The 18,207-nt window shown below is 38.5% G+C and overlaps 1 protein-coding gene across 5 annotated transcripts in view; it reads left to right on the top strand.

The window, feature by feature from the left end:
• Positions 1 to 4,625: 4,625 nt before the first annotated feature.
• Positions 4,626 to 18,207, top strand: part of CNOT4 (CCR4-NOT transcription complex, subunit 4) — a 44,590-nt gene continuing 31,008 nt past the window's right edge. For 2 of the 5 annotated variants that reach the window (XM_008950021.1, XM_008950023.1), the window contains exons 1-5: positions 4,626 to 4,867; positions 12,280 to 12,477; positions 14,558 to 14,644; positions 15,173 to 15,274; positions 16,060 to 16,185. In XM_008950021.1, the coding sequence (XP_008948269.1) occupies positions 4,694 to 4,867; positions 12,280 to 12,477; positions 14,558 to 14,644; positions 15,173 to 15,274; positions 16,060 to 16,185 (687 nt within the window). In that variant the 5' untranslated portion in view covers positions 4,626 to 4,693. The remainder of the gene's footprint in view (positions 4,868 to 12,279; positions 12,478 to 14,557; positions 14,645 to 15,172; positions 15,275 to 16,059; positions 16,186 to 18,207) is intronic. The other 3 variants (XM_008950020.1, XM_008950022.1, XM_008950019.1) reach the window with 2 other exon arrangements.

Consider the following 18,207-nt stretch of genomic DNA (forward strand, 5'->3'; position numbering starts at 1 on the left):
CCCTGACAACATTCCTATAATCCTCCCATGTGACCAAACTCTTTTTCCACATACCATAAATTTCTTTCTTCCATGAAAGTTTTCTAATCAGCTCGTTGATCATCCATGGGGGTCTCCTGCCTCCTCGACTCAATTTTTTACTTAAAGAAATGCACCTATCTTGAGCTTGGAGGAAGTGGTCTTTGAACATTAACCAGCTCTCCTGGGCTCACCTACCCTCTAGAGTCCTAGCCCATGGGATTCTTCTGAGTAGCTCTTTGAATAGGGCAAAGTTAGCCCTTCTGAAGTCGAGGATTGAGATCCTACTTATTACTCTGCTTCTTCCTTGTGAGATACTGAATTCTACCATGTCATGGTCACTGCAACCAAGGTTACCTCCAACCTTTACATCCCTTACCAATCCATCCTTGTTTGTTAAAACCAGGTCCAGCAGCAGACCTCTTCTTGTTGGCTCCTCTACCACCTGCGTCAGAAAGTTGTCGTCTATACACTGCAGGAACCTTCTGGATTGTGTGTGCCTAGCTGTGTGGCCTTCCCAGCAAACATCTGGGTGGTTGAAGTCACCCATAAGCACTAGGGCATTCGATCTGGAGGCTACTTCCAGTTGTCTGTAGAAGGCTTCACCTACTCCTTTTTCCTGGTCTGCTGGTCTATAGTAAACACCTATGACAATATCTCCCAATTTAGCCTGTCCCTTGATTCTTACCCATAACCTTTCACCAGGTTCTTCCTTTTCCCCTAGACAAAGCTCTATATATTCCAGTTCCTTACGCACATAAAGAACAACACCACTGCCTTGCCCTCCTGGTCTGTCTCTCCTAAACAGTGCATAGCCATCCATGACAACTTCCCAGCCATGGGAGCTATCCCACCGTGTCTCTGTAATTGCAACGAGATCATGGCCCTGTGACTGAACACAGATCTCCAACTCCTCTTGTTTATTACCCGTGCTGTGTGCATTGGTACAGATGCACTTCAGCTGGGTTAATGATCCTTACCCCTGCTTTGGGAGGAGAAGCCCTAATTCATACCTGACCACTATCTTCCATGGCTACTAACCCATCAGCAAGCCTAGTGTTTTCGGTTTTGCCTCGGTCCCTCACCTCAGACAAGATGTCTGACTGAAAGGACAAACCAGCAAGCTGACCCATGAGCACTGGTGTGCTGCTTCCAGGTTCCTCTCTGTCAAACCTGATTTCTTGCCCATTTCCATTCAAAACTAGTTTAAAGCCCTTCCTATAAGCCCTGCTAATTCATGTCCCAAGATCCTCTTCCACCTTTGTGTCAAGGTAACACCATCTCTTGCTATTAGACCTGGTGCCTTATAGACCAACCCATGGTCAAAGAACCCAAAGTTCTGTTGGTGACACCAGGCTCGAAGCCAAGTATTCATGTGTTGGGTATTTTTGTCCAAGCCCTCATTGCTCCCTGCAATTGGTGGGATGGAGGAGAACACGACTTGAGCTCCCAACCTCTCCTTAACCACCTTCCCCAGGGCCCTGAAGTCTCTCTTCATTGCTTGCAAGCTCCTTGATTTAATCTTATTGATAAGTACTTGAAAAAGTAGCAATAGATAGTAGTCTGAAGGCTGAACCAGAGCAGGAAGTTTTCTTTTTATATCCTTGACTCTGTCCCCAGGCAGGCAGCAGACCTCCCTGTAGGAAGGATCAGGGTGATATATGGGGGCCTCTGTTCCCCTCAGAAGGGAGTCACCAATAACAAGTACCTTGCTCTTATTTTTGAGGGTACTAGTCCTGATGTGAGGGGGAGACTGGTTTGCTTTAGGGAGTCCCCCAGATGGTGTCTCCTCTGCCTTCTGAGTCATCTTACCCTCAGTCTCCAGCACATCTGCACTGTTGTGCAAAGGCACAATGATTTTAAGCATTGTAAAGGTCAGAGAGAGGGAAGGCTTGTTACTAGTGCATGCCATATAGAGCAGTTATGCTTACTGCATCTAAAATCCGTTCTCTCGTCCTTACTTTCACATGAGCATCCAGTAGAACTTCTCTGTAGGGCAATGGTATGTTTCACCAGAACTGCACTTCATGCCTAGAGGCTATTCTCCCTACCAGACTAGTTGAAATTGCAGTCAAGGCTTCTGATATCAGCCTGTGAACACAGGTTAACCTAATACAATGTCACCATTTCTATACAAAGGTATATATTCTCTGCTGTGTATTTGGATGGTGCTTTGGTTGTAGACATGAATGCTGCTCCTCTTCAGGGTGTTCTCTCCTGGCTGCAGAGATTTCTGTTCCTGAAGAGATGGGCAGGGCAGGGACAGGTATTGCAAACTGATTTTAAAAGGATCTTGTGGGAGGGTCCAACTTGAGCTTGGAACTTCTTGGGCATTGCAAGGAAGTATGGTTTAAGAGTGTGGAAGATCATGAACAGGACCGGGTTTTTTGTGGTGTTTGAAGTATACCAAACCAAAAAGATATAAGGCTAACACTACAACATAGAGAAATCTGTGATTAAGGGTTTGATCACAAAGTGTTCGGTCATCTTATTTTCCAAACAGGAGTAAATGTCACTCTTCTTCAAATAGGTGGATGTGACAGTTTGTTTCTGGACTTGCTTCTAAAAATGTGAATAAAGGCTGGATAGTCCATGATCTAATTTATTTTTGTTAGAAATGAAACTGAAAACTCTCTGAGAAAGTAGAAGGAAGAAAGACAGAAGTGCTTGTCTATGGTTAAATTATAATTACATGACATGTTTTGGGAAAAGCGTAATTGTAAACAGAACTTTGGATTTATTAAAAACTTTCAAGCTCACTTATTTCTAAGGAAGTGGTGTAGTTAACTACAAATAGTGTGGCCATCCAAATGTCAGTTCTAGTCACATCTTTTTCAGTGAGTTTCTAGATGGGTGGTTTTTGTTGTGGGTTTTCTGATTTGTTTTTTTTCTCCTCCAGAAGATCCACTTGAAAACTCTACTGTTGCACTTCATTTCTGTCTATCTATGAGCACGTCTCATGCAGCAGATACAGATAGCTTGCTAATTTTAGATACAACTTCAGCTATTCAGTGATACTTAAATGAAAAAAGAGAGAAGTAAACCCCTAAACTTACATCGGTGATGATTAGATTTGCCTTGTTCTGTGTCTGAAAGTAACTTTCTTGTGGTGTAGCCTTAAACTGACAGAATAGAAGTGTACTCAAATGTCTGAGTTCAAGAAATTAGTTTCAAAAATGGTGACCTGAACTTCATTTCTCTTCAAAATTCAGATCCAAAAATACCTTATTGTGGCTGCGCTACAAATGAGAAGTTAGAGGTATTCTGACCATGTGGATGTATTTGGTCTTCAATGTGAAGTTGATGCTAATGGAAAGCATAAATGACTTGATGAAAGTTGTATGATGCATGTGGAAAGATTTCTACCTAACAAATCTTGGCTAATGCTATTGTCCCAAATCTGGGTTCTTTACCCAGTGTGCAAGCCAATAACACACAGTGGAATTATTCCAAGTTTATTTCATTGATGCACATGGGTGGGCCTCTGTCCCAAGACAGCACATCCTAACTCAAGAAATTTCTTTTTTTATACACATATAATTGCATATTCAAGTAATACATGCTCATTTTTATTCTTTGGTTCTGATTTCCTCACTTCTTGTTTAAATTAGTGCGGAGACTCCCATCTTCTTCCATTGTTTTCTTTTGAGTAGGTGATATTATTTGGGTAGGTGGTCAGTGAGTTAGTGGTCATGAACTCCCACTGTTAGAATTACCTTTTCCTACTTTGTCTCTAATCTTGGCAGTTTCAGGCAGTTGTCATGGTTTGGTAAAAAAACCCAACAGTTCATCAGTCCTAAATTCTGGTTTTGACAGGAGTATCCTGCTTATCAACCAAGCCACATTCTCTAGTAGCTAGTTGTTAATTTTCATCTTAGACTAATCATGTCAAATTGTTATTTCTCTATTTTAATTTCAGGTAAATAAATAAATAGGATTTGGGCTGTACAGAGGACCTTCAACACTGGCAAACTTCTTGTTTGTTTCAATTACATTGTTTTTCTTTTTAATATAATTTTTAACACAACAATGGTGTCGTCCTAAGGCTGACCTCTGAGATCAATCTCTGGACCAAAAAATGAGGTGAACAAAGAAACGAATCCTCTTAAATGAGAAGCTTTCCTTATTTTTGTTTGATAATGCTGTAACCCTACTGAAAAATCTGAATGGATGACCTAAATGTTGTTCCAAATCTCTTATTGTTCCAAGTCTCTGAGCAAAGGAATAAATTGATCTTAAACAAAAAGTCCTGCAAGGATTGAATTTAGATTTGTACAAGATTTCAAGAAAGTAATAGTTAAAGGAACTAGTAGAATTTAGAAGCAATGTATGTTGTACAGTGTTAGGCATTTGTTTGCCACTGTTTGGTTTGAAGCCCAGATACGCTAGTGAACTGCCAAAGAAGCACTTGCCTATCCAGGTAGGGAGGTATATCACCACTGCCATCTTCATACTCAAGATTATTATGGAGTAACTTGTGTGTTAGTGGATGATTTGTGTGGGGAGAAGGAAGGAGGTGAAGAAATTATATATTTAAAAGTGCAAGAAAAAGTTGTCAGAAACACTAATGACTCTTTTTTTTTTTTTTTTCCCCATTTCTTGCAGACCTTCAAGTGCTGACCTTCTTGGTCTATTAAGTTATTATAAACTTTTGCTGCTCTGCGAACATATAAAGATGTCTCGCAGCCCTGATGCTAAGGAAGACCCTGTGGAATGCCCCCTTTGCATGGAACCTTTGGAAATTGATGACATCAACTTCTTCCCTTGCACCTGTGGCTACCAAATCTGCCGTTTCTGTTGGCATCGTATCCGCACTGATGAGAATGGACTTTGTCCTGCTTGCAGAAAGGTAAATATACTGGAATAGCAGCTTGTCTTGCACATATCACAAGGCTCTTGCATTATGTTGGTACCAAAGACATCCTTTTCCTTCAGGGAAGCATTCATCTAGTTATGGCCTAGATCAAGGGTGAGGTGTTGGATCTTTCAGATTCTGTCTGCGTACTTGTTGAAGCTGTTGTGCAGCAGCTAGTCTTGGTTTGTTAAATTTGGAACTGGATTAATAGGGGAAGCTGTGGATCAGAACCAAGGCATGCTAATGCTGAGAGAACTGCAAAAAAAAAAATTCTTTGAGTTGGGGTGCTCATGCATTGACTAAGTCTTTTCAGGAGGGACAGTGAGAATTCCAGCATCAGGTGTTTGGGGGCCAAGTTCAACTAACCTAGCAGAGCTGTCAGAGGCAAGGTTATAAAGCACCTGCTTGTTTTGTTTGTGGCACTGGAGCTTTTAATGCGTATTTTCCTCAACAATAAATATGTAAAACGCTTGGAAAAATGTATCCAATGGTGTTAAACTTTAAAGCTTTTCAAAATCTAGGCTAAGTCTCTTTGTCTAGTATTCTGATCTTGTTGCCAAATGCTTAAAAGTAGTACTTTGAGAGTCACACTTAATTTCTCCCTGTCTCGTGGTTGATGTCTGGCTGATACTTCAGTTGGCCACAACTATCAGCTGCAGCTTCACTAAGTTGCCTGCTTTTTCCTTGGAATTATTTTCTTCCTTTTAGTGTTTTGCTTAACCTGATTATTATCTTATTTTCAGTGTTTAATAAAATTCTTTCTCAGTATCATCTCTTTTACTCTAATGAATTCCCTTGATTGTAACTTTCTTGCCTGGCCGCCTTCTTTTTGCTATCCCAGCTACTTATGTCCCATTTTTCTCCTGCTACTTAATTGAGATCCTGTCCTCACTTTATGCCTTTGTTAGCTTCCTGTCTCATATTACAGCTCCCTTTTGAGAGCCCAAGTAATTTTACTTGGTCTCACTATCTTCACTGCCACAGCTTTCTATAAACACTTCCAGTCCTTTTCTCACTGCTCTTTTGACCTTTGGCTATGCTAGAGCTGTCACTGCTAACCTGTGTTTGGATGCCTCTGCAAGCCTGAAGGCTATCTTTCTTAATAAACGGGGCAAATTTGCTGCAATATGTGAGCTGTATGTCCTACAAAGAAGATCCACCAGTCATCAGCCAAATTGGTCTCCACATCTGATACCTGCTGTAGGTAGCACATGCTGTATAGTCGTTTTCACAGTATGAGCAAATTTCTACTTTTCTGGTACAACATCAGATTTCTGGAGTTTCCTTGGCTAAGTGGCTTCACTTACCTGGATTTGTTACACTACTTTTCAACAACTACTACTTGATTCATCTTTGCCTGTTCATTGTTGGAAATTTGGGGAATATATCTGAAAAATCCCAGAAGTATCATGCTACTTACTGCTCTGGATATGCAAATTCTTTGAAATATGGATGCTGCTGCTACTGAACTTTTTAATGTGGAATAACCTGCTGTATGATTGGATGTGCGAATATTTTGCTGAATTGGATACAGTTGGCTCAAAAAAACAATTGGAATACTACAACTGGAATCAAGCACGCCAACTATTTCAGGAGAGGAACATTCATATTCTTTCACAACGGATGATGATTGTGTTCATGGTACTTTCTTCATCCACGGACTACAAGATGTTCTTGAGTAGAGTTGCACCTATATCGCTGGATTGTAGATTTGCGTGGAGGAGGCTGAGGAGTGCACTCCTTTTTGCACCATGGTCAAAGACATTGTGGTGCAGAGACCCCACCAGGATCTTGGGAATAAATCATTTTGAGCATGCAGTTGATGGCAGCATCAAATAAGTCTGAAGAAGCCAACTTTTGAAGTGTGCTGGACCTTTTGAACGAGGTATGTGTTTTCATGTGCAGTGTCTAAATAGTTCCTATCTGTGTGTAGTAAGGTTTCTAGGAAAAGATCTAAGCAGTTTTATCAAATTTATATCTACTACAGTGTATGTATTCATTGTGACCACTTAAAATGTTGAAGTGCAGAAAATGGCAGAACAATAAAATTTTTGCAGGAAAGTTTTTATAGCAGGTACTTGGTTTCAACAGGTATGCTTACTGCAGAATGAACTGGGAATAAAGATATATAAAGCAAGGCTGAATACATTATATGATATAACATAGTAGAAAACTGCTGTTTGTGCCGGTAGTGTTGAATGCAATGACACTTCTCCAGTAGTTTGATCACTAGTCTGTGGAGAGGGACAGTAAAGAAGTTCTCTGTCCAAGGATTTTGGTTAAAAGGTTTGGGGGAAATTCTGGGAAATTCTGTCATGAAACTATTTGACTATGTGCTACAGTGGTGCCTATGGCATTAGTTTGATAGATCTTAACTGTGCATTGCACGTATAACATTATTTTCCTAAGCTTCTCTAATTTACTTCTAATTGACAAGATGTTAGCTTGCAGTTTTTTCTACCAAGAAGAAAATACTTATGTACTTGAACTGCTACATAGCTTAACATTTGCATGTGCAGAATGTCTTCACGTGGTTGCAGTCAACTGATGAGTGTGTCTTAGGTTTCCTCCTGTTAGTAGCAGTAGTAGATAAACATTTGCTTTGTTCTGATTTGTGAGAGTAAGGTGCAGTATGAATTTAACTTGAATGCTGGTTGGAAACTAGTACTTGTTAGTCTTAAGGTATTAAAAGCTTGCTAAACTTTGAGTCTTCTGAAATAGACTTGGAAATTATTTGTTAAAGTACAAAAATCACTTTCTTACAAAAACAGAACCGACTTGCTCTGAGTTACTGATGCCCTTCAGAATTGTAGGTGTAGTCAATTTTAAGATGCTAAGCAAGCCTTCCTGTTTTTTCCAGTCAATTGATTTTTTAACTGTGAGTGAAATAGCTTGTAACTAGTCAATTTAGAATAGAAAATATGCTGTCCTCAAAAGACTTCTGGAGCCAAAAACTGATTTACAGGTCACCAGGCATGCTGGTTCTGGTGGTGAAGTGGTGATGTTTATCTTTGCGGAAATTTTTTTTTTTTTATTAAATTCAGTGGCCTAGGTACTGTTGGTCATATGAATAATACTCACCACTTCAGTAGTTTCATATACTTATTTATACTTATTGCAGAGCATAGCACTCTCAGACCTTAGGGTCAGTTTTTGCAATTTTAAAATCCAACAGTAAAAAAGCCTAGTTCCATCGCATTTAATTGCTTTGCCCTTCCACCAAATAATATAATTTCATACACAGCTGTTCCTGTGGTGTGGCTTTGCCTTATTTTCCAGTTCCTTGACTTACTGAGCTTTATTCCTCCTAGCACCTTGTGTTGGAGATGGAAGTAGTAAACTGCTATATTTATGACCAAGAAACTAACATGTTTTAAGCACAGTTTTGTCCGTGTTTCTCCTACTCCAGCTTCTATGTAAAAAGAACACCTGATCCTAATGCACAGTCTCCAAGTTATCAGTTTCCCCTAGTGCTTTTAATCCCACAACTGAATAGTTGCAACAATAGGTGTAACAATTGGTATTTATCAATATATAGGAAATGGCTCTTTTTTATTCTTGATAAGTAGTATGGTGTACATTATGCATAACTGTTACTGATTTTCTTTGTATTTCTCATTGCAGAGCCTATTTGATAGCAAGGCAACAACTGGGAAAAGCTGGTACCTCCATGGTGTGGAAGGAATGTGACCCATCTAGGAATGACAAAAGCAAAGTGCTTGATAAATTCCAGCTCAGCTTTCAACAGTTGGGAAAATGTGGGGGGAAAAGTCTGAAAGAAACCAAAACTTTAAATGGCAAGAAGCTTAGTCAGGAAGACTGAGAATTCATCAAGGGCCATCTCTGATTAAAGAAATGAGACTACAGAAGATACATTCAAACTTTTGATGAAGTTCTTGTAGGACTGTCAGCAACTTGCAGTTAGTATAAACAAAATCTGGGCATTTTCCATGTTGGCACTTCTTGTTGAGGTGGCTTCTGTGGTTCTTGCTGAAGAGGATTTCTGTAACTTAAGTGAAGGATGTCAGTTAAACTTAGTGAATCAGTGATGTTGACATCTCTTAGTGTCTTGCATCTGAAAATACATAAACGTGTATAACACTTGATGTAGCTTTTGCTTGGGTCTCAGATCTTCTACGAGCTAAGGAATTGGTGACAGTAGGTTAAACGGATATCTTATGCTTCTTATAATGAGAAAAAAAAAATAAAATCTAGACATTTCAGTAGCATTGCCCCTCTGAGGCAAGACCTAAGAGCTTCTGAGACCTGTGATCCCACCCCTAACCCTGTTTTGTAGGGTTGGACAGAGTAAACAGATGAAATGGTACAATGGGATACATCAGCGGTCAGTCCACTTTGCTTGGCTTACAGAGCCACATTGCACCAGCCTTCCCTGCATGCATTCTGTTGGTATTTGAACTATAATCTGAGTTCATGGACTTAAATGCTGTGAGAAGCAATCGCTCTGAAGATAGAATAATTTTTTTGTGCTGTTTGTAGTCTGACAATGTCCTTATATGAAGGGAACAGGATTTCTAATACTTACTATTGTTTAGAATCAGCTTCTGAAATGTTGTTGCTGTGCTTAGTTGCCTTCCTCCTTCCTTAAATGTGTGATATCTCATCTGTCATCATGCCATACATTATCTATAGATAGGAAAATTATCTATTGCTATTTAGGATTAGGTTTCTGGTTTATTCTTGGGATTCAAGAGATGCATGCAGATTCATTTACAGGTCCTGTAAGTCAGGATATCCAACTACTTGTATTCCTTAGAAGCATTAAACATTGTTGTAAGTGATGAATATATATATATGAAACATTTCATACATAATACAGCTTGACAGTAGCAGGGACTTTCAGTGACTGTTGCTGTAACAGGTGCTGTCATCCATGGTGACAAATCATCTGCTGCTACTTCTTAATGACTGAGATACTTAGGCAGTCTCCTACTTTCTGCTGAGATTAAGATATTTCTCATCCCCAATTCTGAAGCTGCTGTTTCCTGTGTCTCTCCCAGTGGTTCTTGTGCTCTTCTGCACAAATACAAACTACTGGTTTTGCTAAGGTCAAACAAATGCTGGGCTCAGGGTTATGCTTGAGCTACCTGGGATGCTTTCTGACTAATGTTAAGGACCTTCAGTAGCAAATAGCCATACAGAGAAGGAACATGCTGTCTGATTTGCCTCTCATTTGAGAGTATGCTCTGAACATGGTGATACTTGGCAAGCAAGAAGACTGTGAACTTCAGCACTGTTTGCTGTAGCCTTATTGGACCTTCAGGAGCCTTACTGAACCTACTGAGAACTATGAATTAATTTCTCGTGCAGTATGAGAACGCAGCACGCTGCAAACCTTGCTTTGCATAGTATGGGATGTGGAGATGGAATTAATCTGTGAAAGGATGGATTGTGGGTATGATACCACATCACTTCATGTAGGGCAAGCCATTTTATTTTTGGAACTGTATCTACCGTATACCTGGTGCGCTTGTTTTCTTTCTATTCTTGCCCAAACTCAGCTTGACTGTGATTAATTAACTCTGTTTGCTCAGCAGTCTTTCTTTTCACTAAAACAAAACAGAAGCTATTCTTTATTCTATATGATTAACAAAGGCTTTGGGAAGCTCTTTAAGTGAAATGCTTTGCAGAATTATTCTGCATCCCTGAAGTCCTCATGTGTCCATCTGTTAAAACTCAAGGTAATCATTGCCTGCAGCTGATTTCTAATGACCTTACTGACAGCTCCTTGCTGTTCATCAAGTATGTTGTGAAATCTGTACAAGATATTCAGTGTTACTGGTGAATAACAACTTTCTAAGAAATGGTAGGGTTTTAACTGTTCCTTGAGGGTAACATGAGTTCTTATTGTGTCGTGATGTTCAGGGCTTAGTTGTGTACCTTTGGCTACTGCTAAACTATGTTACAAGTTCAAATTCCTCTATAATACTAAATATGCGTTCCAGAGGACTTAATGCTTATGCATGAAATGTCATCTGCTGAAGTCAACTGCAACATATTTTCAGAAGATGTCTTAGGTGTAGCATAATGCTGCTGAACTTTAAACTCTTCAAACTGTAAAATGGATCTTTTTTTGGGGGGCATGTACTCTGAAGACTATCCCGTCTGAGCACTTGATGGCTCTTTCAGTAGCATTATGTAACTATGAGGAAGATATGCTTTTAACCTAAACTTTCTCTTCATTTGCTGCTGTAGATTTTTCTCAGGTCATTTAGTATGACAACTAGTTGAATATTCTACTACTAGCAAAGGACAGTCAAGAAAAAGTTAAACTCATTTTTGTTGGGCTTGCTCACCGAAACCTTTGGTTATGGTAGTACAAGCAAAGAACTTAGTTCACCCTACTGGTGAGCTTCCCTTCTTTTAGTCTTTGTCTTAGTGCACATCTCCTGCACTCTTCTGATATTTTTAACTTCATCTCAGTGTTTAGAAACACTTCTTTTTTCTTGAAATATAGCTTTATATGCTTGCTTTGTGCTTAGCATTGCTTTGTGTATGAAGTGGGAAAACTAACTTTTCAGTCTCAGGAAACTGGGACAGGTAAGGAATATGAGACTGCTTAGAGGAGGAATCTGGGGCGGAGGACAGTGCACTCTAGGCTACAAGACCAGGCTAAAATAATGCGTGAAGTGCTACACTCTGTGTGAGTAGAGCAATCTTTCTAGGTAACTCTGAGGACACTTGTATTTCTACTAGATACTTTAGATTTTAATCTCAAAAGCGTTATGTCTGTTTGAGGAGTTATCTGTAGGTGATAGTCTTCAGCTTAAAAATACACCTTCGTCCAGGGACAAAGTTTCTAACTAGTATAGAAGTATGGTAGCAATACTGTTAAACTAGTATGCAGTAACCATTGAAGTCTCTCTTTACTAGAAGTTAACTGTTATGATTGAGCCTTGTAATGGTCTTACTGTATTGAACTTGTTGGGCCACTGAAATTACATTTCTATTTTAATTTCTTATCATGTAGTCTTTATTTTGTTTGCTAATACACTTAAGTATCCAAATCTGTATCAGCCAAGTAAATATGAAGGAATGTGCAGAGCATACTTTCACTCTGTTTACTATGCTATGTTAGTGAAATCTTAATAGGATGTTTTGCTGTCTTGCTGCAGCTGCTTGTAGTGTTACCAGACTGGCTAGGCAGCTGGATTAGAATGTGGCTATTGCCCAAATCATTGTCTATACATAGAATACCCTGAAAACATGCAAGATGTTCACCTTTCCCAAAGGACTGAGTGTTCCACTTCTATAATGTGGCTAGCTGTAACAATCAAACAGTATAATAGAAGAAGGAAATTTTTGTGTTAAAAAATAGGGATTAATGATTTTCAAATGTGTTGGCTCTTATATGGGTTGTTTTTAATGATATGTGTTATATTTAGCCATATCCAGAAGATCCAGCAGTGTACAAACCACTCTCCCAGGAAGAACTGCAAAGGATAAAAAATGAAAAGAAACAGAAACAAAATGAGAGGAAACAGAAGATATCAGAGAATCGCAAACATTTGGCCAGTGTACGGGTTGTACAGAAGAACCTTGTCTTTGTGGTAGGGCTGTCTCAGCGCTTAGCAGATCCAGAGGTGAGAAGTTCACACTTGCAGATCTTGCTCTTAACTTGCTGTCAGGGAACCACTGGAATACCCTTGTGCCACCCTTGTGTATCTCCCTGATGGGTACAAAATGAAGCAGCAGTGAAAAGATTCACTGATGCTGAGGCCCTCTGTTCTTAAGGGAACCTGCTTAGCTTCCTCCTCCAAAATAACCTCACTAAGTGTGTGTTTTTGCTTTTTGGAGTACGGATGCTCTGTTTTTGTTCAGGAAATTATCCTTTTTATTTGTTTAAAAATTGCTCATTGTTAAGCTAAAAATAAGCTTAAGGATTTTTTTTTTGGTACTTATTTTCCTAGGCTGCATCTTCTGGCACTACACAGCTGTGTCATGCACCACCAAGTCTGAAATGGGTGTTTGGTTGGATTATAAAGAAAAATATAAAGTGTAGCACAATCCTGTAGGGACAGAAGAAAAAAGTCAGCACTTGAAGTGTAACTAGGAAGGAGTATAAGTGTGTCAGTTGAGGGGGAACAAATTAGAGGAAGACCCAGGAAAGAGTTGTCTTGCTACTCTGTATCATTAAAAAGAAGCCTTTAATTTGAGAAAACTGTTTAAAATGTTTTATTTCCATCAGTCAGCTGCAGGTGGCTAATGGAATTAGTGCCAATGAGTTGAAAATACCTTGAATTAGGATACGGAGGGAATGTACTACAGGATAAGATAGACGTCTTCAAAACTACTGTGCCATGTTAAATTCACCTGGGTGGACTAAATTGTCTGGAGAAACCTCAAATAGAAGTGGCTGTTTCTGAAGACTCAGTGTGGGCTGGGTTTTGGTAGACTAGGAAGGAACAAATGTGATAAGCTGCTTTTAGGAGGGGAGGGAAAAGAGCTAGGATATGAAGGCAAGAGAATAAAATTTCGACTTCTCTGGTATATAATACGTCAATTTCTACAAGAATATAGCAAAAAGTATTTGCAAGCAACTGTCAACACTAGCTTGGTGCTATTTATTACTGGAAAATGTGTTCACTTTCTTTGACCATCTAGAGGATTTGTAAGAGAAATAATTGTATATATGTATAATCCACAAGATGCTTGGTGAAACTTTTGCTTTATTCAGGATTATCAGTCTTCTCTGCAATGATGCCCAGGAGTGTGTGTAAGATTTTTCAAGATAGTGTAGACCAAGTGTAGAGCAGTCGGAAGAGACCATTGAGTGACTTGTTGTCTCTACAACATGCCCTATAGTTCTACAGCATGTTCCGGATGTGATAAGTGCTGTTAGATCTTGAAGACATCAGTGCTCCCTCAGAAGAGAGAGGAGGTGGTTAGGAAAAGAAGTCCTTGGATCAGCACAATTTAACTGTACTATCCAATGTTAAGGAGACGGAGCTGGAGAAACTAATCCTCCTTTTTAACATCTTGAGTTATTGTCTGGAACTAGGAATATAATTTAAAAAGAAAAACGGCTTTTAGTACCAAATGTGTCGGATATATTGCCAGTTCCATTGGCACACAGGTAACAGCTACTCAGCAGAGTTGCTTAATATGCATGACACGTATTGTCTTCCTGTACTTAGTCTGGTCTTCTGAAAACTTGAGGCTATGTCAAGCTAATTGGTTTACTAAAAAAAAATTCCCTTTAGAGTGGGGCAAGTGAGTCAGAATTCAGCATTTTCTTCCTAGCTGTTAATATATCTGAATGCAAGTTTGAGGTGGCTATCTATTTACAACTGGAATTAGTATGATTTAAAGACAATTTTTCCTCAAATTGTAAAATAGATACATACAAGAATATTTCATGCTTAATGGGATATATCTTGCCAGGGTAGGGTTTGGGCAGTCTGAGTACCAAAGTAACATTTTAAAATACTACGTAAAATGCAGAATATCTATCATTTAAGTACTTTACTGCAGTGATAATGTACCCTGTATTGCAAGTAACAATGTTTTATATTGGAAGATATATCTGCATGCTCTCTTCCTCTTTGTAGAAGAGATGTGCAGCTAAAGCCTTTAACTAATAAAAATACATTTACAGAGAGGAATAAGTATAGCCTGTATGAATTAAATTTCCAGTATACTACTTTAACTTTGTTTTTGTAGGTTTTGAAACGACCAGAATATTTTGGGAAGTTTGGTAAAATACATAAAGTTGTCATTAATAACAGCACATCATATGCAGGCTCCCAGGTAAGTCTGAGGCCCTTGTGAATTGTGGTTTTTTAAATTCCTTTAGAGAAAATGTGTTCTGTGTGAATCTGGGGCTGCCTATCTCTGATTAAGCAGTAAGTTAAAGAAGTAAAACTGAAAAAAAATACAGCATTGCAAAAATCAAATTACTATTATTAAGACATTGTCCAATCACACTCTCAAAGTTGGATTCAAGATGCAGTGTAGAAAGATTAAAAACTGGTAGACATGATGAGGGTCTTGAAAGAATCAGCACTGTGGCATTTATTCACTAATCTGCATTTCAGGGATAAAATACTTTTTTAAGTATCTTTAGAGCTTTCAAGCAATGGTTTGCATTTCTTCTTTTCTGCATTCTTCATGCATTCAATTAAATTTTTATGAATTCTACCATATTTGTGTTTTCCTGGTAAAAACATCTAGCCATGAATATGCCCATTTATGAAATAAACTGTTAAAGCAATTTAATGTTTATTTCTGTCTGGGGGTAGAAAATAATAAATAAAATACGATATGTTTTCTTTCTAGGGTCCAAGTGCCAGTGCATATGTAACCTATATCCGGTCAGAAGATGCTCTCAGAGCCATACAGTGTGTCAATAATGTGGTGGTAGATGGCAGAACACTTAAGGTGATACATAATTCTTATGCAAGTAAAAATATTGTGTGCTAGGATGCTAATATCAGTACAAAGTATAAAATTTTGTTTGTATGGATACAGTTGTGCTGATGAATAAAAAATGTCCAGTTTATTGGGTATTTATCTGACCCATTTTCCTAGCATAAATCACAACATGGAAGATCAGTGAGCGTCCAGCCGGCAGTGTTTTTTAGGGATTTGGCATTTTTGTCCCCCTTCCCAGAGAGTCTTTTTTTCTGTATAACTTAATAGCACAGTGTGCGAACCTGATTATTTGCTTATACAGAGCACTTCTGTAGTCCAAATATCACACCTTTCAAAAGGTCCCTGGGAAACAGGGACCTTTTTTTTTCTTTTGGTGTCTTTGTAAATATATATTCAGACTGACTTGGTCAAATTGGTGGCTATAGAAAATCATCAAGTCTAATATTAATTTCCTGACCCTGATAGAAGAAATTAACCAGTTTCATGTAATGCAAACTGACAACTACTTCTTGGATTTCTTATGTTTATAAATGCAGATATTTACTGAGGCTCTTATTTTAATGTTTATTTAAATTGGATGAAAATATAAATACATACTAATTAACTAATCCTCAGGTATATAGATTTCTTACAAATAGACTTCCTAGTTCGTCTGCATCAAAAAATGTATTATGACAGAACTCAATCTTGGGAAGGAATTTTTTTTCCCAAATATGCCTTTTTTTTCTTATACTACAAAAGACATTCTAAATCTCCAGTACTTAAGTAATGATTTTTTTTTTTTCCTTCAGGCATCATTAGGTACAACAAAATATTGCAGTTATTTCCTAAAAAATATGCAGTGTCCAAAACCAGACTGCATGTATCTACATGAGCTGGGAGATGAAGCAGCCAGTTTCACAAAAGAGGAAATGCAGGTAGGTGCAATGAATGGGAAACACACAGAATGTGGCATGAATGTATTTTACTGTATATCATTTAGTCTGAGATGTGTATAATATAGCCTTTTCCTGAAGGTTATGGCAGAGATTAATTTTGACATTCAAAAAGTGATTAACCAGTTGGATATTGGAAGTGAACAGCTAGTTACATCTTTTCATTTTGGTGCTTTTAAAGGCTGAAATGTCTGAGTCAAAAAGACAGAGATAAACTCTTAGCCAAGAATTCAGATAACCTTGAGTTAGCTTCCTTCCCAGTGGTTGATACCAGTGTAAGGTAGCATACGTTATTTTATGTCTCTGTAAAAGAAGTTAGTGCAGAACTAGATTTTCCTATAGGTCTTGTGTGTCTGGCCAGTTATTGTGGCTTAACTATTGTATCATGATTTGACCATGCTATCTGAATTCTGACATCCCTTTTAGCCTGTAGAGAGTGTAAAAACCATTTGGAAATAAAACACTGAAGGTAACTAACACAACATAAAAACTGATGCAGGGTTTTTTTGTTTTTTTGTTTTGTTTTTTTTTTTTTACTAGCTCAACATTAAAATACTCATTAGCTACAGTAGGGAAACAAGTAAATAGATAGCTTTACTTTGCTGAAGGTGGTGCATTCTGAGGTCTTTTGGGTTTAGGTATGTCCTTCTACATATGGTAAAGCTTTTAAACTCATTCTCAAGTATGCCAGCCTTGCATCCATTCTGTGACTTTTGCATGTGGTCTATCTATGAAGAAGGTGATTCCCATCTGTAGTGCTAGCACAAATGTACAAGTAGATTTTATTTCATATGTTAGGCTGACGTAAGAGAATAAGAATGTCCATATCTATTATTTTTCCACAGATCAGTTATTTCGAGAGCAATTCAGCTATATTTGCATAGATTAATACCCTGCTGACTCAGACGAATAGTCCCTGTAGTGTATATTTTGTCACATATAATGGCAATATCAGGTAAAATTCAAGGAGAACTTGCAAACCAGGCCACCTTCCCTGTTAATTTCCCTGTATTTCTTCCACCACTTAGATCTGTTATGTTGTACATGTCTGAGGGTATGTTCCTGTCTAGGCTTTTTAGTCTTATATAGAACTGTCAGACATGACTTTAATCCTTTTGAACCTGCTGGTACTCTCAACCCTATAGGTTTTTTTTTTCTGGTAGCAAGCCCCAGAACTTCACCAGCTGTTGTGTGAAGTCTTTTCTTCGCCTGTGTTAAACTGATGTCCAGTTCCTTTTGTCAAGTGTCCCCTAATCTTAGCATTTTGCTGAAAGCAAAACCCTTATTCACCTTACCTATTACCTTCCATATTGTATAACTTGATATTATCTCTCTCAGCCTTCTTTCCAAATGACAGATTCTGTGCTTTTAAACTTCTTTGTAAAGCAGTTCCTCCCTTTCTGTGATAATTTATTTGCCTTTCTCTGTACTTTCTAAATTTGTCCTGGAGATTCAGAGATAGCACACATACTCACGATATGGGGGAAGAAAAATTTAATACAGCGGTCTGCAATGTTTTGTGTAGTGTGGTGTGTGAGGTGGTTTTTGTTTTTGTTTGTTTTTTTTTTTCCACTAATGATTCCCACCACTTTTTTTTGTTTAGTTGCCAGTCCAGAGATCTGTTGTCAGTAACCTCTGTATCTCTTCTTGGAGCTGTAACAGCCTCTTCACAGATCATTAGAGCATTATTACGGTGTAGGCTACTTTCCCCTTGGTGTGTTACCTGATTTACCTGCGGTGAAGCTGAGTTTCCACCTTTTTGTTCATTTGCCGAGTTCTCTGGGGTTCTTTTGGAATTCCTCATTGGCAAGGCAGTTTACTACCCAAAGAGCTTGGTTTTGTTAGTAGAGAACTTGCTCTTCATGTATTTCTCATGCATGTTCATGGTGTTGGCGAAAGGTTTTGCATTTTGCAAAGGGCATTGTATGAAGTTTAACAAGACCAAGGTGCCAGATTCTGCCCTTTGGTCACAACAACCCCAGGCAATGCTACAGGCTTGGGAAA

Source organism: Merops nubicus, unplaced genomic scaffold (genome assembly GCF_000691845.1).
Source record: "Merops nubicus isolate BGI_N331 unplaced genomic scaffold, ASM69184v1 scaffold23311, whole genome shotgun sequence".
Lineage (NCBI taxonomy): Eukaryota > Metazoa > Chordata > Aves > Coraciiformes > Meropidae > Merops > Merops nubicus.